The 21,316-nt window shown below is 43.0% G+C and overlaps 2 protein-coding genes across 14 annotated transcripts in view; both read left to right on the forward strand.

The window, feature by feature from the left end:
* Positions 1–15,058, forward strand: part of LOC114771566 (LIM zinc-binding domain-containing Nebulette) — a 54,284-nt gene extending 39,226 nt beyond the window's left edge. For 6 of the 12 annotated variants that reach the window (XM_028964967.1, XM_028964966.1, XM_028964965.1 and 3 more), the window contains 24 exons: positions 44–154; positions 384–494; positions 1,404–1,514; positions 1,601–1,708; positions 1,804–1,914; positions 2,008–2,118; positions 2,396–2,506; positions 2,596–2,706; positions 3,616–3,726; positions 4,100–4,201; positions 4,452–4,556; positions 4,945–5,058; positions 6,161–6,265; positions 6,448–6,552; positions 6,684–6,791; positions 6,930–7,040; positions 7,113–7,223; positions 7,304–7,414; positions 8,155–8,259; positions 8,454–8,558; positions 8,757–8,861; positions 8,969–9,061; positions 9,746–9,838; positions 10,532–11,007. In XM_028964967.1, the coding sequence (XP_028820800.1) occupies positions 44–154; positions 384–494; positions 1,404–1,514; positions 1,601–1,708; positions 1,804–1,914; positions 2,008–2,118; positions 2,396–2,506; positions 2,596–2,706; positions 3,616–3,726; positions 4,100–4,201; positions 4,452–4,556; positions 4,945–5,058; positions 6,161–6,265; positions 6,448–6,552; positions 6,684–6,791; positions 6,930–7,040; positions 7,113–7,223; positions 7,304–7,414; positions 8,155–8,259; positions 8,454–8,558; positions 8,757–8,861; positions 8,969–9,061; positions 9,746–9,838; positions 10,532–10,657 (2,595 nt within the window). In that variant the 3' untranslated portion in view covers positions 10,658–11,007. Of the gene's footprint in view, positions 1–43; positions 155–383; positions 495–1,403; positions 1,515–1,600; positions 1,709–1,781; positions 1,915–2,007; positions 2,119–2,395; positions 2,507–2,595; positions 2,707–3,615; positions 3,727–4,099; positions 4,202–4,451; positions 4,557–4,944; positions 5,059–6,160; positions 6,266–6,447; positions 6,553–6,683; positions 6,792–6,929; positions 7,041–7,112; positions 7,224–7,303; positions 7,415–8,154; positions 8,260–8,438; positions 8,559–8,756; positions 8,862–8,968; positions 9,062–9,745; positions 9,839–10,531; positions 11,134–12,362; positions 12,467–13,706 lie in introns of those variants that run through there. The other 6 variants (XM_028964975.1, XM_028964981.1, XR_003743804.1 and 3 more) reach the window with 5 other exon arrangements.
* A 933-nt stretch (positions 15,059–15,991) lies between these two features.
* ssr1 (signal sequence receptor, alpha) lies at positions 15,992–20,313 on the forward strand. Of its 2 annotated transcripts, XM_028968925.1 has the most exons (9): positions 15,992–16,168; positions 16,996–17,120; positions 17,207–17,306; positions 17,420–17,682; positions 17,993–18,069; positions 18,147–18,225; positions 18,342–18,435; positions 18,834–18,848; positions 19,208–20,313. In XM_028968925.1, the coding sequence occupies exons 1-9, from the start codon at positions 16,099–16,101 to the stop codon at positions 19,273–19,275; spliced, it is 891 nt and encodes a 296-aa protein (XP_028824758.1). In that variant the 5' UTR covers positions 15,992–16,098; the 3' UTR covers positions 19,276–20,313. The 2 variants fall into 2 exon arrangements, with proteins under 2 accessions (XP_028824758.1, XP_028824759.1); XM_028968926.1 differs by lacking the exon at positions 18,834–18,848 and having other exon boundaries at positions 15,995–16,168.
* Positions 20,314–21,316: the final 1,003 nt, after the last annotated feature.

Here is a 21,316-nt window from a genome sequence, read left to right on the forward strand (position 1 = left end):
GCACAGAGCAGGAACGGCTAAATGTGTTTAATCTCATCGACAGAGCAAGTACAAGGAGGCGGGCAGGCAGATTCTCGGCAGCAGCCTGTACTCACGGCTCCCCCAGACATCGGAGACTCAGTTCGCAGCTCAGGTCAATCATCTGCAGAGTGAGGTAGGACACTACAGACATCCCTTCAGCAGACAGCTATGGTGTTAAAGGAATTGTAAATGAATTGAATTGAAAATGAAACAATTATGGAATAAGACAAGAAATAATTATTTGGTGCCGTATTGTATTATAATCATAGTATTTTGTATGAATTGATGCTCAAATTGCCCATAAACACATTATTAAAGGCATTTTTAGCTTGATGATTATGGGACATGTTTCTGCTTTGTAGAATAAATACAAAATGGATGGGAAGAGGACCATCGGCACCAGCATCTACTCTCAGCTATCTGAAACCTCAGAGACTCAGTTTGCTAAAAGCGTCTCAGATCTTCAGAGCCAGGCGAGTCTCGGGCAAATGTCACGTAGGCCGGTCTAAGCTGGGATTAATACACTGCTCAAAAAACTAAAGAGAACACAAAAATAAGACATTCTAGATCTGAATTGATTAAATATTGTTATTGATTAAATATTAAATATTGGAGGTTGTTGCAGGAGTGCAACAACCTCCATGGGTTGATATATTTGACAACACATTATTCGATCAATAATGTGTTGTCAAATATATCAACCCATGGAGGTTGTTGCACTCCTGAGGCCTCCTCCACATCTCCTGATGTACTGGCCTGTCTCCTGGTAGCGCCTCCAGGCTCTGGACACTGCACTGCATTGCATTGATATGCCATCCTGGATGAGCTGCACTACCTGAGCCACTTGTGTGGGTTGTAGATTCAGTCTCATGCTACCACAAGAGTGAAAGCACCAACAGCATTCAAACATGACCAAAACATCAGCCAGAAGGCATAGGAACTAGGAAGTTGTCTGTGGTCACCACCTGCAGAACCACGCCTTTATTGGGGATGTCTTGCTTATTGCCTATAATTTCCGCCTGTTGTCTATTCCATTTGCACAACGGCATGTGATATTGATTTTCAATCAATGTTGCTTCCTAAGTGGACAGTTTCATTTTCGCTTTATTTTTTGGAGCAGTGTATATATATATATATACAGGTTATTTTCCCATTTCCTCAGTTAAGGATTTTCAATTGTCTGTTACGCTGAAAGTTTGCCAAGTAGCTTAATGGCAGGTTGACCTTTTAAGGTCTTTCCTCAGCTGTCAGCCATGCTACTGCTCAAATAGTGACCTTCCCCTTCATTGTTCAAGGAATTGCTCTGGATGAAATTCTATAGTTCTCATAAGAGGCTTCCACATATCTTAGCTAATAATTAGATCCTGGGTGGTGTGTTTCAGGCAAAGTACAAAGACGCTGGAAAGAAGGAGGCCGGCACATCACTGTATTCCCAACTAGCAGAAACAGTAGAGATCCAGCACGCCAAAAGCACCTCCCAGCTGCAGAGCGAGGTAGAAACTGAATGCTGTCTTCAGACAGTCTCAATGACAGACCAATGTGTCTGAAATATTTACTTTGAGTTTGTGATGTTCTCCAGATTAAATACAAAGAAGGGAAAAGGGAAGTTTCATCTTGCCTGTATGCTCAGCTCCCAGAAACGAATGAGATTCAGTTCGCCAAGGTGGTTTCAGAGCTCCAGAGCGAGGTGGGTACAGGTTCCTTCAGTTAAAAGCTTGACTTTGATCCACTTCAGATGTCACTTAGGTATCTAGTTATAGTGGCGATACATGCTTCATACAGAATAAGTACAAACAGAAGTGCAAGCAGGAGACGTCCACCAGCATTTTCCATCAGCTCCCACAGACACAGGAGATCCAGTTTGCCAAGCAGGTCACAGAGATGCAGAGCGAGGTAACATTAATCGATGCACATTAATCAGACATTGTTAGTTAATTCCTCTGTCCTCTGATTTACTTTCACTGTCCCTCTGTTTCCCCCTTGCAGCAAAAGTACAAAAGAGAAACCCAGTCGGAGCTTTCAAACTGCCTCTATGCTCATCTGCCCCAAACGTCTGAGATCCAGTTTGCCAAAGAACTGTCCCAGACTCTGAGTGAGGTGGGGCTCACTGAGCTCTTAGCACTAACATGTTTTCTTTTACTAACCCAGCAGCTGTTCTGGGTCTGTACGCTGGCCACTTTATTTGAAACATCTCAAATCTGTGCTCTGTGTAGACACATGTTCAGGTTGGTTTCTAATAAAGTGTCCAGTTACTAAATTCTGAAAGCTTGTAAAAAAATATGTGTTAAAACTGTTAACAGCATCATTTTACTAAAGCAAAAAATATATATATTGTGTGTAGTGCTCTATTCTTAAGATTTTTTGCCCTGTCCAGAGTAAATATAAAGAGGCTGGGAAAAAAGAGATGGCCAACTGTGTCTATGCCCAGATGCCCCAGACTAGTGAGACTCGGCATGCCAAAGAACTGTCCCAACTCTACAGTGAGGTACACACACACACATTTCGGGGTTTTCTGCTGATCTGTGGTTCTGGTATTTCTGGTGCGTAATGCTTACACGTGCCTTCTGATTGTAGAAGAGTTACAGAGAGGAGGGTAAGAAAGACACAAGCAGCTGCCTCTATGCTCAGATGCCCCAGACCATAGAGACTGTGTTCGCTCAAGAAGTGAGCAAGAACCAGAGTGATGTAAGTATCTCCACTAGTCCTTGTGTCTCCTGTAAATAAAAATAAAAGTCACTCAGTTTAGCAGACCAGGTGGCATCAACACTTATGAGAACTTGCCTCCACACACTTCACTGACCTATTGGCTGTACAGTTGGATGTCTATTAGGTGGCCACCCATGCATATGAACTGGAACAGCATCCCAGGGATGGGTGCCGGGGGCTCAGCCACTGACCCAGTGAACAATGCACCCAACCCTGACATCCAGACTGCACAGATGAAGGTGCAGACAGACATATTACCCAGATAAACAGCGTCCCTCTACCATCTGCTGAATGTGTGGAGCCCATTTCAATGTTCACCAAAAGAATAATAATAATGATAAAGATAAATAAATTTTATTTCAGGGTGCCCAAGGTGACGTTACAGAATAATAAATAATAAAAAAGGCAGCACGATAAGCATGATTTGACAACAATAAAAATCTGAACAAATGATGATGATGATACAAATTATTGTATTTTAAACCTGTTTTCTGAGTAGAGTGTATACTATAATATAATACATTTGCAAGGAAATACACCACACAAGGGTTAAAGCAGCACTGGCTGTGTGTTAATTGATTTAGTGTGTTAATGATTATTCCCAGAAGTTAATGTTCTCTCTTTGTTTTGCTTACTGCTTGCGGTTGTCAACCTTTGTGTAAAGCCTATTTAAAGACCACAGTCACTATCGATGTCATACTAAGTTTCTAGAACAATCTGGACTATAGGCACTCCATATGGTAAATGGGTTTAAGTATTGCCAACTGAGAGGGGCAGGGTTAAATAATTTAGCTCCTGTGGGAGTTCCATACATTGCAGCAGTGGGGTATCACTTCCAGTGTGACGTCTGCCATCTGTGAGCCCATCTTCTGTTTGCTGTTTCTGCAGAAACTGTACAGGGAGAAGTACAACGCAGAAAAGGGCAAGTCCAGCTACACCAACATGAAGACCCTGCCGGAGGTGGAGCATGCCATGGAGGTTAACAAGAATCAGAGCAATGTAATTACCCAAAATGCATCTGTTCACATCTGCTAAGAATCAGTATCTAGCATGTGCATCTAGTATGTCTACATAAACATTATCTTATGCATCATTTAAGGGTGTTAATAAATATGTAATTGTGTTAATTACTTATATAACAAAGAATGTATGGTTTTCATAGGTTTGCATTATAGACACATTTTTTGTAATTTAAAATTTGCTATAAAAATTAGCCATTACGTACAATAATTCAGTGTGGACAAGCACCAGGACAAAGGCCCTGTTAGGGTGACCAGTAGGCCTGGTTACGTGGCCCAGTTTGGGCCTGTGATGAACATTCGCAGTGACAACATGGACAGGAGGATCATTCTGATCCTTTTAACCCTCTTAGGTGACTTATAAGAAGGGGAAACATGAGTTGCATAAATACAGCGATGTGGCGGACAGGCCAGACATCCTCAGCGCCACACAAGCTGCTAAACTAGCCAGCGATGTGAGTATGTGTGCTTGCATATGCGGGTAGCATGCAAGAAAATTGGTGGGCTACCCATCTGCTCTCTCCTGCAGTCAAAATGCACATCATTTAAAGTCCTGCCTTGCACTGTCAGAGGTTCAATGTATTGTGATCCCTATTGCTAATTAGCCAATAGCAATGCATCACATTATGAAATTATGACTTATGATGTTTTAATAAATGTAACATGTGGAAAGAATTTATTAGTTTTTGTTTTGTCAAATTGCAGGTTGCCTACAAAAGTAAAAACAAGTTGGACTCGTACAACAAGCAGTCTGTCCTCGGAAGGCCTGACATTGAGCATGCCAAGAGGACCTCAACACTGACCAGTCAGGTATTGAGCAAACTACATCCTGTCTCTTCATTAATACTTCTTATCATTAACATCATATCTAAATGATGGAGGTCAATTCTCCTTTTAGAACATTTGGGAAAGCAATGCCTGACCGCATGATGAATGTCTGTTTTGGAGTTAATGAGGCAACAGAGGGACGTGTGAGCTAGTAGTGAAGCTCATCCGAATCTATTAATTGCATCTTTCGCCTGTGTTCTTTTATCGTGATGACACCTTTACCCTCTCCCTTTTCTCCTTCAGTCATTATTCATTATTCATCCTGACGGCTCACCTCGTACTGCCCTTAACCCTTTCTAATTTTTCATTGTCTCAGTTCCTTTACATTCCTTTAAAACTCTTTTCCTCTTTTTTCACATGTCTGTTCTAGGTCAAGTACAAAGAGAAGTTTGAGAAAGATTTGAAAGGCCAGAAGCCGCAATATAACCCTGGGGAATGTGTGTCTTTCAAACATGCACAGGCCGCTTCTGCCCTCGCCAGCCAGGTGGGTCTGAGACAATCCACACGTAATCAGAGACACCTAGACAGTATCCACCACACTGACTATTTATACCAAATACAATTTACATTGACTGCACCATCAGAAACACCCCCAGATACCCACTGCACTGCCTAAACCATCGGAGACCCCACCAATTACCAACTACACCATCAGAAACACCACCAGATACCCACTACACTAACTACCATCAGAAACCCAACCAAATACCAACTACACCATCAGAAACACAACCATCATCCAGCCCTAATTCTGCAAGGCACACACCTACACTCATCATCATTTAAGACATCTGAATCAATTTCTATGCATATTACCACCTAGATTTTTAGCTCTTTTCCTAGTTCTTTTAGTTTACACCACAATGTATATAAAACACTGATCTGCAGTTTCTAATGTTACATGTAAAAGTCATGTTAAATCTTGTATAATTAAATGAACAGTAACTGTATATGTAATATGCATGTGTATATTTGAATAATGTAAGTGCTTGCAGAAATAGTTTCAGCATGGAAAGACTAATGCACCCAGCAGTTATGACAACGTTTCTAGTGAAAAAAGTAAAAATACATGTGCAGTTTGGCCAGTGAAACAACATCCTGTACCTTCAGGGAAGCCATTAGCACAGTGTGGGCAGTAAGCGAACGCGCAAACAAAAACCGCGGTGAGCACCAAGGCTGCAGCCAGTGCAGCTTTCTCTGTTGGCCCCTCCATGTCTCGGTGTACTTTATTGCTCTTAAAAAGCAAGTAATTTGTGCTGCTCAGCAGTGGTTTCTAAGGGAACCTTTTAAACGCAAATGAAGGGTTTTGGGGTAACCCAAAGAAAGCCACAAGCAAAAGGACCCCTTCTTATTGTAACTCTGACACTTTCTGTGACTTTAAGTTTTGAGTGGTGGTTGTTACTAAGGATGAACCTGAAGGGCTTTGAAAATGTGTGTTTGGGCTACATTATTTGAAAAAGTGGTCTAAGTATCGAAAAAATACTGTGCTACATAGTATACAATATATTTAGTGCATAGCAGCTTGACTAAATGTACTCAATTGTTTGTTTTACATAAATTATGAGTGTGTGTGTGTGTTTTCACAGGTCAAGTACAAGACCAACCAAAATCAGGTGCAGGAGCCATCCACAGACCTCCCCAATCTGCTTCACTTGGGACATGCGTTACACGCAAGCAAGCTGCAGAGCAATGTACAGTAACACCAGTAAACCACTCTTGCAAATAAATAAACAATGCCACATGGTCTGAATTCTGATATTTTATTATATTTATTTATTATAAGTATGAAGAATATTTTGAAGATTCCGTTGGATTGATACAGTTATAATAATGATGACGATGATGATGATGATTATGATTGATGGTTCTGCAGGTTGAGTACAGGAAAAAGTATGAAGAGTCAAAAGGACGTTACCACATGGCCCTGGACACAGCGGAACAGCTCCACCACAAGGAGAACGCCGTGTTGCACAGCCAGGTCAGACATTATCACCAGCTTTATTCACACAGTACTAACTTGTGTGTTGATTGGCCGTTTAAAATGAGGATTATTTAAGCCTAGGCCATGACTGTATCAAGTGTATGTGTGTTTTGTGCTTGCTGCCTCAGGTGAAATACAAAGACGAATATGAGAAGTCAAAAGGCAGGTCACAAATGGAGTTTGTGGAAACTCAGTCCTACAAAGTGCTGAAGGAAGCACAGAAGATACAGAGTGAGGTAGGCTTTTGGATAAAAAAATATGAATATACATAATTACCCCATGAGTGCAATCCAGTATATGATCCAGTATGTGAGACATTATGGCATTAACTTGTTTTTGTGCACATTCACAAGTGTCCCTGCTTATAATTTTAGAAACAGTATCGTAAGGACTATGACGACACAATCCGAGGCAAGCCTTTGGTTGAGGTGGACTTGACCCCAGGTTACATCACAGCCCGAAATGCCAGTAGCCTCCTGAGTGATGTAAGCTCCCAAGAGTCATCCAACAGTTTTCGACCAAAATATAGACAATCATAAAAATTCTTCTGATTACAGAAAGTGTATAAGAAGGACCTGGAGCAAGAAGTAAAAGGAAAGGGACTCTCAAACCTCGAGGAGACCCCAGACCTGGTCAGAGTCAAAAACGCAGGACGGATACTCGATGAGGTAGTTAATAATCATGTCGCCATTCAGCTGAGAAGGGCATTTATTCAGGACTACAAATCATTTCTTTCTTTGTCCAACAGAAAGCGTATCGCAAGGATCTTGAGAAGGAGATCATTGGCAAAGGCATGGATGTCAGCACAGATGTGCTGGAGATCAAGAGAGCGAAGAAGGCATCGGAGGTCACCAGCCAGGTAACATGTGATGGCTTTATACAGATGTATGGATTTACTATATTAAGCCACACCTACACAATACATAGTATACATATACACATAGACCTACACTGTCCAATATTTCCAGTGTTATATATTCATGCATTTAAAGGTCCTTAATGAATACATGGCGAGCAAATTTCTAAGATGAACAGAACGGTTGCAAAAAGATGCGCTACCACCTTGAGGATATGTCTTAACCTACATTATTCATGAATGTATTTGACTGTTGGGGGAAGATAAAATATGTCATAACACAAAAACAGAGGGTGTCAAAAAGTAAATAGGAGGACCCAGGCATATACAGTTCCAAGAATTCTTTACTTTTCTTTAAACTGGACAAACTGATATAAACAAGCCAAAACGTAAAAACAATCCTTTAAGTTCCACTTTACTCAGACAATGTTCAAGACAAGGCAAGACACCAAGACTTAAAGAATCAAGAATGGTTGAGCACACAATGTGTCTCCCCTCTGCTCATTCTGCTCACAGAACCTGGAACCCCTTTATAGTTCCATGCAGAGGTGCAGGCACTCAGTGTTCTGGCGATCAGTGTCAGCGGTGTGTTGTTTTATCAGGCTCTACTGTGACCAAATCTAGCCACGCGCTATGACAAAATCTAAAAAATATATAATTTTGAGTGTTGAACAGCGACTAGATTTACAATTTTAAATACAAAAAACACATTGGACTTGACAATACTGCTGTGTGTGTTTTAGATCTCCTATAAACAGACCTCCCAGCTGACAGAGAACTCCTATGGCACTTTAACTGACACCCCAGAACTCCTGCATGCTGCCTACCTCAAGGATGTGTACAGTCAGGTAATCATCACATGCACATTCATATCGGTTCATATGTATTACAAAAACACTATAGTGATCCAAATATAAGACTTTTTTTCCATACTCTAATCAGAATAAAAACATATTACTCATAACAAGTTTATCATTTGTTTTGAAAGAAATGGGGTTGTCCTATATTTTGTAAAAAAAAAAAAAAGTTGATTGTTTTCTAGAAAAAATATAAGGATGAAGCTGAGAAGCTGAAAGGGAACTATGCTGTGGTGACTGACACGCCCGAGATGGAAAGAGTGAAGAACAACCAGAGAAACATCAGTTCTGTATGTAACTTGCATGCAAATTGGATAATCATTCCATCATTCCAGTTATGGCATTCTGTATTGAGGATGGATTCTTAATCATTAACAATGGCATTATAATAATCACCCATGAGAATGTGTGTGTTTTTAAGATAGATTATCTATATGTTGCCCTGTTCTTTATGCACTAATGATTATCAGCTCCTATTCTGCTTTTAGCTGCGATACACCTGGGACTCCAAACTAATGAAAGGACTGATGTCTTCAGTCACCGAGACACCAGAGATTGTCCTTGCCAGGGAGAACTCAAAGAACTTCAGTGACGTGAGTGCTGACACTGACAAATCTGACAACCCTTTTCATGTGAAGATTGTGTTTTACTATCAGGACAGTACATCTGATTTAAAGGTAAAACCCTTTGTTATTTTCAGGTTAAGTACAAAGAGGGCGTAGGCAGCGGAACAGCTGTAAGGGACACACCAGAGATGGAGAGGGCCCGGAGGAACCAGGAGAACATCAGCTCAGTGAGAACATTCATCTCACCTTCTGGCCATCCTGTGGGACATTAGAGAATTTTTATTTGAGAAGTGTTTTTTTAACATCTTAAGCATCTTCCGTGATCTATGAAATAAGATTGTTAATAGCATAGATTACCAAAGTTTATAAATAATGGAACCCAACCACACTGTTCAGTATTGCTGTCTCATGGCTGTCCGTCTGAAAGCCACCCGTGCTTCTGTAAGCACTCAGTAGTGCAGTCACACAGCAGCCCTTGCACGCTGGCCAGGCTCCTGAACAAGTCATTACCGAGCATCAGAGGACCACACCGAACAATTCCCCATTGAGGCAGCAGACAGAGGGTCAAGGCCAATCGCTTCAGAGGCCCTAGAGCTCTGCGTCCATTGTGACAAAACCAGGGCATGGCGTCAGCCCACCCAGACCTCACTAATGACAGGCGCAGGCGCTCTGCTGACTTTCTGGATAGGAACTCTTGAGAGAGGTGCCTGTACAACCTTCACAGAGGAAATTAAAGTTATAGTGGCCTCTAGTGGACATCTATCAAAATGAATTTTTTTAACCATATTAAAATATTACATTTAAAATGCGTTTATTAATGTTGGAGATTAACTGACAAATGCAACTTCTTCAAAGGAAACTTGATCTGAATTAGTCTGAAAGAGTCCTGTTGCTCCTCCTGTTGTCCCCAGGTGAAATACAAGAAGCAAGCGGGACAGGCCACAAGCGTGGGGATGACCCCAGAGGTCGAGCGAGTGAAGCAGAACCAGGAGAATATCAGCTCGGCAAGTTGTAGTCTGCATGGCAGATCCATGAAAAATTCATTTTGTGATATTATTTAACATTAATATGAGTGCCCCTAGCCTGTCTATGGACCTGCAGTGACTAGAAATAGCGATGTGTATAAAGCTTGCTTGGACGATTCTGCTTTTTTCTGGAATTTGTACCTCCCATTTCTCATGCTGTTTCCGCCCAGAGAATTTCCCACCCCTCCCCTAAAACATTATCTCCACCGACAACCATGGCTTCCAAACGTGCAAAGCATTGCAGTTGCTTGCTGATTGGATGTAAAAATCAGCACAAGAACCAGTCGGTTACCTCTTTGTCCCTCCTCTCTCCACCTCATTAGCATTTAAAGCTACAGACACGACACTGCACGTCCTATATATATATGTAATATATATGTAATGTATATATATATTTAATGTATCTTTAATTCATGCATCATTAAAACATGTTCTTTTTAAATATGGGGTATGCAGCAGCATTATCAAGATTAAACAAATTACTATACTTAAGTTTTAATTGGTAACAAGCATCTATTTGTGTTTAGGCTTGCATTGCTTGTAAATTTCCCACTTTTGGGACTAATAAAGGATCGTCCTATTTTGTATTATATTATCTTGCGATCTGCTTTTCTAGAAGTCTTTGTAGGAAATACAAACATTGCTCCATGATCTCAGTATTTTTGCTTCCAGATAAAGTACCAGAAAGGTCGGCAGGAGCTCAAAGGGCGGTCCTGTGCAGAACTGGACACTCCCGAGCTGAGGCGTGTCCGGAGGTGTCAGGACAGTATCTCCACGGTAACGTGCAGGTTGCCGTGATGTGGCTGCTGTGGAAGTAGTCTGTCATTCACAGCTCACGGTTTGGGACTGCTGCACTGGTAAAGCACAAACAACCCCCTCGTTTCCAGATGCCTTTACAAAATACTAATAAAATTTACTTTAATTTTTCTCATGCTGTGTGATGTTTGCTGCTCATTGGCCAAATGCACCCTCACTACTTGTGTTAGGTTTGTGTGTGTGTGTGTGTGTGTGTGTGTGTGTGTGTGAGTTGCTTTTGATGAGAATGTGGACTTGTGCACTTGAATGTTAAAATATTTTAAATGAGAATATTTTGGTTTTGCAGATAAAATACCATGAGGACTTTGAGAAGACAAGAGGTCGAGGCAGCACCCCAGCCATGGACGACCACAGCATGGACAGAGTTCACCACAACCACCAGGCCATGAGTGAGGCAGCATACAAAGGTGTCCACCCACAGGTGGTAGAGATGGACCGCAGACCGGGAGTCGTCTTAGGTTAGTGTGTATCATAGAGCACTTCGTCTCACCCCCAATCATCAACATAGGTTGGTGTCATTCCTTTGCTTATACTCTGCAATAAGTCTGAACTGTCCATGTCTTATTTTCCCTCCATGTCCTAATTTCCATCTTCTTCTCTTCTCTGGAAGATCTAAAGGTTTGGCGGACTGACCCTGGCTCCATCTTTGATTTTGACCCTGTGGAGGATAACATTCAGTCTAAAAGTCTACACAGAATGTCTGGTAGCGCAGATCATCTTTGTATAATTTAAGGGAGCTGATTGGCTCAGCAGTCGATCATGTGATTTTGAATGCATTAAGGTTTAAATGACATGGTATCAATACGGTTCCTGCACAGTTACGAGTGCTTACTCCCCTGGTTGTAAACTATTAGTAAGTTCCTTCCTTGATCCTTTGTTGTGACTTTCCTCTCTTGTGTTCTACCTCGCTCTCTGCTGCCCCCTGGCGGTGGGGGTATCAGAGCGTGCCAGCTGGTTGACCAGACAGCAATCCCAGCAGTCACTGCACTCTCAGACCCAGTCGGTCTGCAGCTCCCTGGCCTCTGAGCTGTGGGACAAGAGCCTGTCTGTCTGCAGCAGTAGCTCAGTCATTCAGTCCCAGCAGGACCGCAGCGGTAGGAGCATGGGCTGTCGAGTAGCCTCAGTTTTTGCAGGCGTTTGTGCCGTTTGCCGATGGAATGAGTGTGTTGTTGCATCCCAGTTTCCCTTTCTCACACTTTCACGTAGTTTGATGCCATTCCACCACTAAAAGGCATATTACGTAAATTAGAGCTGGACAACGTGAAAGTGATTAGTTGTCACATGTGGCACACCACAACACAGCACCCAGTGCATGCAGTGAAATGTGGTCTCTGCACTTAACCCATACTTATTTAACCTGCATTTAACCTGCTTATAACGCAAGGCAACATGATGATTTTGAACAAAATGGAGTTACTAATAGCTAAAATATTGGTGAGGGTGATATTCCCAATTTAAATGATGCCAGAGTCCATCTGGCCTGTAGAGAGGCACAGAGACATTTCGGCTTTATTTGAACCTCTGATGTGCAGCCCGTTACAAATGTCAGGCGTGTGTCTTATCTGTTAATAGTTTTTGATTAACTTTCTCCCACAGTCTTACCCCATAGAGAAGAAGGAAAATCAGCACAAATGTCATTTGAGACATTTGCGGATTTGAATGTTTTGCCCTCCCCCTGTGCTTCCAGGTGCTTACCACCAAGGCGGGCAGCAGCAGGGTTACGGCTACATGCATCAGAGCAGCATGCCTTCAGTACGGTCCGTCCAGTCTCCCCCACATTCTGCCAGCATGGTACGTGCCATGGTTTATTTATTCGTTCATAGTTCTAACATAAAGTGTTGAACTAGTGTGTTACATTTGGCCACAATCCTTGTCTAGTGTGACTTACAATCACTAGTTACAGGAACACAGTCAGAATTAGAATCACATTTATTGGTTATTTTAACACACACGGGGCATTTTATTCTGTCCGTCTCTCAAGCATACAGTACAATGTACAGTACAGGGAGCAATATAAGCAGCATAAAAAACTACACAATGTCCAACCAAAGATCTTATTTACAATTGTGCAAAATGTAAACAAGACATCACGATAAAGAATAATGTGTAAGTAGGGTATGATCAAGACCAGACTAAGTGGAATTGTGGATTTGGAACATGGTGTAATAGATCGGCAGTTTATGAGGGTAAGAAACAGTTCCTGTGTCGACTTCTGTATCATCTGCCAGAGGAGAGGGGTTCATAAAGATTGTATTTGGGGTGCAAGGGGTCCAATATTATTAATTAGGCCCATTTTCTGGATCTCAAAGTGTTTAAGTCCTGTAGGGCACCAGTGTTTGAACCTGCAATATTTTGTTTATATATTTGTCACCGTGACCGGTCCACCGGGCCAATGGGGGTCTGCGGACAGCCACTGGGAAAACCACCCGTAAGCGGAATTAGACAGGGTCACCATACAGTATAAGAACCAGGTGGCCATCTAGACTGTTGCTTCTTTTTTGATAGATTTCCATACATTATTGCCTTAGCCTCATTGATCAAACGATGTTCCCGGATGCCGATTCTTTAATGTTACCGAAAGGCTTCTTCCATCCCTCACAGTCCGACTGCCACATCTCTGACGTTCGCGGTTCTGACCTACGCCCACGAACCCTTCTAAAGCCAGCTGCCTTTGTTTACCCCCCTGTCCCGGTCACCAGCATCCCCATTAACCCTGCTGCACAGAACTCACCCTCCGGTTCCCTCTTACTGGCCCCCAATTCCACTGATCCCCATCCATCCTCTGTGAGCACTATGTCTGCTAGTGCACCCCCAGATTCAAGCTCTGACATTATTATAGGTATTATATTAGGGACACAATGGTAGTACGCCGGGTTCAAACTTCATAGGTGAGTGTGTTACCTACTAGGCTTTTACCACCCTTGGTTTTTTACTGCTATATGGAAATGCTTGTTCAAGCAAACATCATGATTCTAACATGATCCACATACAGATAACCATCTATAACCATATAACCTTGTGCTCTCTACAGAGAATGTACCGGGCGCTCTATGACTACGCCGCCCAGGACCACGACGAAGTCTCTTTCCGCGACGGTGACGTCATCATCAACGCCCAGCCCATCGACGAGGGATGGATGTACGGCACTGTGCAGAGAACCGGCAAATCTGGCATGCTGCCCGCCAACTACGTGGAGTGCTTAAACTAAGCGGACGAAGTCCAGAGTTTCAAAACCGACACTAGTCCTGGAGGACTGACCATTACCTGGGCCCTAAATCGATTTTGGATCTTTAGATGCTTGTTGCCATGAATTCGGGGGCAGTGCTCCAGATTTGAGGCACCTATTGTTACACTGCGTGCTTTGTTCTTATAGTCACACAGGCTTATTATTTAAATTTTGTTTGGGGGCTGCTCACTATTTCGGTATATTGTACGATATTTTTGTATCCCATTGAAGCTGACACATTCGGCACCATAAGCAACAAGACAGAACTGCCCTCCAGGATTGCCTTGTACTCTCCTTTTTGTTATCTTTCAGATTTAGATATTGTAACAAAATACCTTTTATATTACTTTCAATTAGAGTCAGGAGATGGATAATGATCTGACTCCTCAGAACAATCCTAAGCAAGAAGCAAACAGTAAGCTATTATCATTAACACAGTATCTTTTTTATTATTGTTATTATTATAAGGGTAGTGCATAAGCCATCTCTACAACTGTAGTCCTATATTGTAGACGTGGTAAACTATGATCTCCTTTTATTGACCTCTACTGTGGCGTATGGCTATTATATGCATGAACACTGAACATGAATTGGGATCCATGGTCATTCTTCAGAAATGACTGCCCAGCATATTAACATTAAGCACAGTTTTCAACTGATTTATACATATTTTTGAGAAAGAGTTGTAACTTGGTTTTGGGTGACAAAAGCATTCGCTGGAATACATTTAAATAGCAAAAAGAAGTGGAATCAGCCTATAAATGCATACATACTGTATATGCACATGATGCAAGCAATATATCATCATGAATTAAGAACAGACATAACAGATCTCACAAAGTGTTGACTTTTCTGAGTCACATTACACAATGCCGTGTAGAAAAGGGATCTTTTCAATAACAAGGCCATATAATTAGCAATGGGAAAATAATGGTGTGAGTGTTACTAACTTAATTTTACCATTTGTATTCATAAGAATCTTGCACTGCAAGCATAATTTAATGTATAAAAATCTTTTTTTTGTTTTTTGTTTGTTTGTTTGTTTCACTGACTTAAAAATGGACCGGAATTTACTTAGTTTTTATAACCAGTTCAGATGTATTCTGTCTTTAATTGCAGTGTTTCACACGTGTGGAAAATAAACAGCTTTGCCAACATGTGCTCGTGTCTGCCTTTTTTGTGTAACACATAAAATTCAATAATTAGTCTGAACTTAGAACATTAAATCTGGTGGCTGTAGGTAAATGAGTTTAATATTCCTAACTTGCTATTTCTTTATACAAAGCTAAATTCAGTTACTGCAATCTGTGGGGTCTTGGCAATGCCTATTGTGGCCTTCAACCCGATGTGTGGGTTATGTGTTGAAATCACATCACTCCGGAAACCATGAGAGGAGGGAGTCTGGCAACTCAAAATAAATATAATTCTGTACAATGTTGTGTACACTTGTGTGTTAGAGAACGATTCTGATTCTGAATGATTCTGATCCTTGGGGCAGTGGTTGGACTAGCGGGTAAGGAAATGGACCCATAATCAAAAGGTTGCACCCACACACTGCTCCCTGGGCGCCTGTCATGGCTGCCCACTGGTGATGATGCTGTGTATATCAAAACACATGGTAAAATCGTTTAGAGAAAAAAAAAACAAATGCAGGGATTCACGCCAATATACAGTTTAAGCCAGTCGGTGAACCTTGTGGCACGCTTGTTGTTAATTTCTTCAAGGATTTCATTACATTAGTATGTTTATGAATCTTTGTAGCTTTTGTCAAATCCGCTGGGTGGCGCTAGTACACAAACGCGCCCTGACGTCGTCGCCGTAAAAGCCGGTGTTCCGACCGATCAGCACACCTGTCAGAAACGCATACCTTTGGGCAATGCGCATGCGTCGCGCGATCACGGTCACGTTTCGCTCGCGTCTGTCATTCTGTCATAAAGCCGAATAAAGGTGATAAAGTGCACACAATGCCAGTGTACACGCGGGTAAGGTTACCGTCAGGCTTAAGGCTATCAGTTTGCGCTACCGGCATGCTATTCTGACGCCGTCTGCTGGTCTGTCAGGACACCGGACGAAATACAATCCGGTACCCGGATGTTGCGCCTGCGCATTTCAATCGTAGGAACTAACCAGAAAGCAGCACGACGGCTGTTCGACTTTGCACCGTCCCCGTTCCGCGCCGCGCTGCTGAGGTCGAAACATGTTGAGCTTCCTGCCCAAGTTACTCTTGTTAGCGCTGCTGGCCTTGCCCGCGACGGTGGTACTGAACGGTGAGTGCGGCCGGCCCGTCGCCTCGTGGACGGCGGCGGTTGAGCTTCGCTTCCCCTCCGCGTTCTGCGGAGAGGGCCGGGCCCCGTGTGCGCGGACATTTCTCGGCGCGTCTCGCCGTCGTTTAAAACCCGCTCTCCCCTTTGATTCACCGGGAGATCCGTTTGCTCGCCTTGTTCCCAGAAGCGCGGCTTGCCGAGCGATCGTGGTGTGGAGCGCTGGCGCGGACATTCACATTTACAGCATTCACCAGACGCCCTTATCCAGAGCGACTTACAGTCAGTAGTTACAGGGACAGTCCCCCCCTGGAGACACTCAGGGTTCCGTGTCTTGCTCAGGGACACAATGATAGTAAGTGGGTTCACAGGCGAGTTAAGGACTGACGTGTCCTTCCCGCGCTGTCGTCTCCGGGCCGCTGAATAAATGTCCGAATATCTGACTGGACCCGCGTGTAGACGCGTTCATTCGCGTACCTGTGTAGAATATACATTTTAAGCATTTATAATCACATTGAAGAATGAGTATTGCGAGAATCCTGCTTCGATCCCTTCGGTTTTGTTCCGCTTTTTTGCTCCAACGTCGTGACGTTTTATCGGGTTGCAAGTGTCCTCTGTGTTTCTTGACGAGGTGGAAATCTCAGTGAATCCCGCTTTGTCGTATCAGTAATGATAAAAGTAAATTCTGTAGAGCTTGACACCTTAGAAGAAAAAGCAGATATTGATCATAAACCACGGCAGAACATCTTTTTACCATCAATGTATTAAATCCGTATTTTCATATCCGTTTTTCTCCATGTCTTCAAATAAATCAAAGTTTGCTGTGATTTTAGGGCCACTAGTAGCAGCACAAGATGCCACAGAGGATGAAGAGGCTGTAGATGAAGACGTGAGCGATGATGTGATCGCTGAGGAGGACGACGAGGCAGAGGTCGAGGATGACGAAAATACCGAACTGGTAAGGTTTATTTCTGGACTCGCCTTTTCAGGTACATTTCAATGTTCCCGCTTTGGTGGAATGAAATCGCCGATTCATTGTTGTAGACCGAAGACAAAGACGAGGAGGAGGCCGAGGAGGCTTTAGCAGGAGAATTCAAGGCCTCGCCCCATGCTGACACCACCATTCTTTTTGTGAGAGGAGAGGGTGAGCTTGTCTTCAAGTGAAGATCCCTTCCCGTGCCCCTGCTTCTGAGGTTTTGACTGTCTGTGTTTTCCCCCTCCCTCCCTCCCGCCCTCGCTCCTGTTGGCGAATCGTAGATTTTCCTGCCAACAACATTGTGAAGTTTCTGCTGGGCTTCACCAACAAAGGCAGCGAGAACTTTGTGGTGGAGTCTTTAGACGCCTCCTTCCGCTACCCACAGGACTTCCAGTTCTACATCCAGAACTTCACTGCCCTGCAGCTCGGCACCGTGGTGCCACCTCAGCGCCAGGCCACTTTCGAGTACTCGTTCATCCCGGCCGAGCCCATGGGAGGACGCCCTTTCGGCCTTGTCATCAACCTGAACTACAAAGATGGCAATGTGAGTCTGAGTCGGGTCGGCTGAAGCGTTTTACTAAATTTCACCCTTTTATTATAGCTTTCGAACTGATATTATGGAGCAATTTTGCTCTTGGTAGAAAATATTTGCGTTTCTGTAATGAAATGTATATTTAGTTTCCTTTATCATCTTGACATTTAGAACCTTGTCCTTGGAGGGGAAACAGCAGGTTCTCCTTGGTGATGTGTTTAGTTTAGAAATTCAGATTAAAGTGGGCGGTACTGAATTGTTCTTTGCTGTCTCTCTCTCTCTCTTTCTCTCTCTCTCTCTCTCTCTCTCTCTCTGTCTGCAGGGTAATGTATTTCAGGATGCTGTGTTTAACCAGACTGTTACAGTCACAGAAAAGGAAGATGGCCTTGACGGAGAGACGTAAGTGAAGTCCATCCCACGGTGATCTTCTTTTAGGCGCCGTGGAGCAGAATGTTGACTCTCTTATGTTTGTGCAGTATTTTCATGTACGTGTTCCTCTCTGGTCTTGGACTTCTGGTAGTAATTGGCCTGCACCAGTTGCTGGAGTCGAGAAAGGTAAGTCTGCTGCAGGTAAATGCTGGAATTTACCAGCATCCAGATGAAGATACATCTGTAAACATATTCTAGAAGACGATTTAATGCCTGCCTGTGAATGGATTTTCTCTTTGCAGAGGAGAAGACCTGTGACTAAGATGGAAATGGGCACGTCCAGCCACAATGATGTAGACATGGACTGGATACCCCAGGAGACCCTCAACCAGATCAGTGAGTTCAGCCTTTCTGCCAGAGGTTCACGTCAGAGGTTGTCCCCGGGTCGCTCATTTTCAGAGCAACAGGAAAACCAAACCCAGTGCAGTAATGTCAAAATTCTTCCACGCACCCGTATATAGTTGTATGTATATAGTTCTAATTTGCTATATTAGCAACCTACTAAAGACTCTTTACTTCGATCTGATGGTATGAAGCATGCTGGGCTTGCTGCTGTCTTTCAAATATTTGCTGCATTCCAGTTGCACAGAACTGCACTTTGGCATTTGGGCAAATCCTCTTTTGCGGCATTCTTGCTAACTCTCTGCTTTTTCCACTTTCTTTCTCTCTCTCTCTCTTCCCTCTACTTTATCTGTTTGCCCCCCCCCCCCCCCTCCCCCCCCCTGCATCCTCAGTGCAAAGCCGGCGAGGTGAGCGTCCCTCCTGCTCAAGATGGACTTGTCCTGTAGAGTAACTCCATAGATACCAGTAGTCATGTTCTGTGGCGCGCACCCTAGTTGCCTGTGACCCTTTTAACCTCTCTTTGTCACGCTGGAATACCGGTTCTGTCTATCTGTCTACCATCAACTGCATGAACCTTCGTAATAAAAGCAAGATAAGTTGTGCATGGGCCTTGCCGCACTTTGCCTTCGTTTTAGTTCCATCTCTCCCAGCGGTCTCCAAAACCCATTTTAACACTGGAAAGCAACGAGTCTTAGCTCCATTACAGGCAGGAGCCATCTCTTCAGTCAACCATGGGTTGGACACTCTTTCTCTGTTTTTCCGACAGACAAGGCCTCCCCCAGACGGTCGCCCCGAAAGAGAACTCAGAAGCGATCAGCCGGCTCAGACGAGTGAAGCTCCTGTGCTGGCCTGTGTCTGGATGCACAGGAACGAAAGCCAACTGGGGAAGGATTCGGCATCCCTCAGGAGGATCACCCTTTCAGAGACTGTTCTTCTACGAATGTCCAAAGGTTACAACTTTTTTTTTTGACTGAATTATGCCCTTGTGGAAATTCTGAAATAAACTTATTTGGAGCATTATTAAGACAAACTTAATGTACTTGAACCACATCATCCTAAGACATGTTTCTACTCTATTCGTTTTTTTTTTCTCCCCCACTCACACTTTATTTTTGGTTTGTTTGGGAACTTGTGGATGTGTTCAGCACATTTTCTTTTCTTTTCTTTTTTTTGCTTAAGAGAGGGCCACAGATGCAGGCAGTTGTTTGTTTTTTTTATTTGAAGTGCACTGCTTTATTTAGGGTTTGTCCCAACCTTTATCTTTGTCCTAAATATGTAGCTGTTGAGTGTATATATGATTTAGTTGTCGTAAAATGTGACTGGATTTTTTAATTTTTTTTTTTTTGAGGATACACCCTTCCTCAAGTCATGTTAATTTCTCCCAACATCTTGTTAATTTGTTATTCAGTTGTAAGGTCAGGATTTAAAAAAAAAAAAAAAAAAAAATGTATTTTACGGTCAGGAACCACTGGTGCATAAAATGGGGAATTCTAAAGAGGGCGCTGCAGGTAATTAATTTCTCAGATTGACAGGCCTTCAGGTTGCTACTGCATCACTTGCTGCAATGCAAGTTATTGGCCTTTTGGGAGCCATTGTGGGGGAGCTACTGAATGTGTGGCCGCATTCCCTCCCTTGACTCGACCTTTTTACACTTGTGAGCTTTTATCGCTGATGCCTCCCAACAATACTCATCAGAAGAATCCAGAACTAAACCATGAAGTTAGATCTGCCTGACATTTCACCTTGTCAGCTGTCTTTACATCCTGTCATGGCTTTTGGTTTCCTCAGGCCTTTTATATGAGAATGAACAGACAAAAGCAAAAAAAAAAAAAAAAAAGATTTTGAGTGATCTTGTACATTACTTTTTAGATTGAATGAATACTATGAACAAGAATGATGTGGGTTGACAAATGGAAAAATAAAGTTGTAAATGAAATCAATGATGGTCTGGTGTTATTAATTCAAATGAGTGAGACGCTTATGTAAAGATGGTCATTTCCTGCAACACGCCTTATTTAATTCCATGGATCACCGCAACCTGTTCAAGCCTCTTAATATTGGGCGTCAGGGCAAACCTTTTGCCTTCCTGATCGGAATCTCCAGCGTTGGCCTATCACAAGTCAGTCACTTGGGCCACAAGCTCTTTCTGGCTTGGGTCGGGTGCCACCACTACCACGTTACCTTTATTTTTATTAGTCCAAGGCAATGGTCTTCAAGGCTGCATGTGAAACAGCCCACGTAACAGGTGAAGTTTAGCTGCAAAGTCTCATAATGACCATGAGATGGCAGCAGATCAGAATGGATTCTTGTACACAGTTTGTGAAGTTTTGGATTTATTAGGATGTGTAAACTGGTACACAATTAAAAAAATAAGATTAACCTCCCTCTGTCCCTCTGTTTCTCCAAAAAGACCATCTCCACACCATAGCTGCTTAGTCCTGGAGCCAATACTGGGACACTTGGGTGCAGGACACACACACACGCAGAATTCACCTAGTGTGCAGGGCTTTGGAGACCCAGAAAACAACGTGAAATGGGCGCACACGTGTACAGTTCAGTCTAAACTTTACAGGACGTTTAGACCCATTTAGTGGCTTTTTGTCTGCAAAACGTAACACGTTTTCTTCAGTCTTTGATTCACCACCGATCACATTGAAACATGAAATCCAAGAATTGAACTCCATAAAAGTGGGTGGAAAAGTTGGCGAAAAACATGAAAAATGTCATGATAACGCAAAACTCCGTAGTGAAAAAAAGTACACTTTAGCGTTTACCCCCAAATGCTGAAATAAAGAGCTCTCGGGTGGCCGAGTGCAGGACGTTCCAGGTCGGGGGTTATAGGCGCGCGACGTGACTCCTGGAATAAAGTGGGGTG

The sequence above is a fragment of the Denticeps clupeoides genome, chromosome 2 (assembly GCF_900700375.1).
Source record: "Denticeps clupeoides chromosome 2, fDenClu1.1, whole genome shotgun sequence".
NCBI lineage: Eukaryota > Metazoa > Chordata > Actinopteri > Clupeiformes > Denticipitidae > Denticeps > Denticeps clupeoides.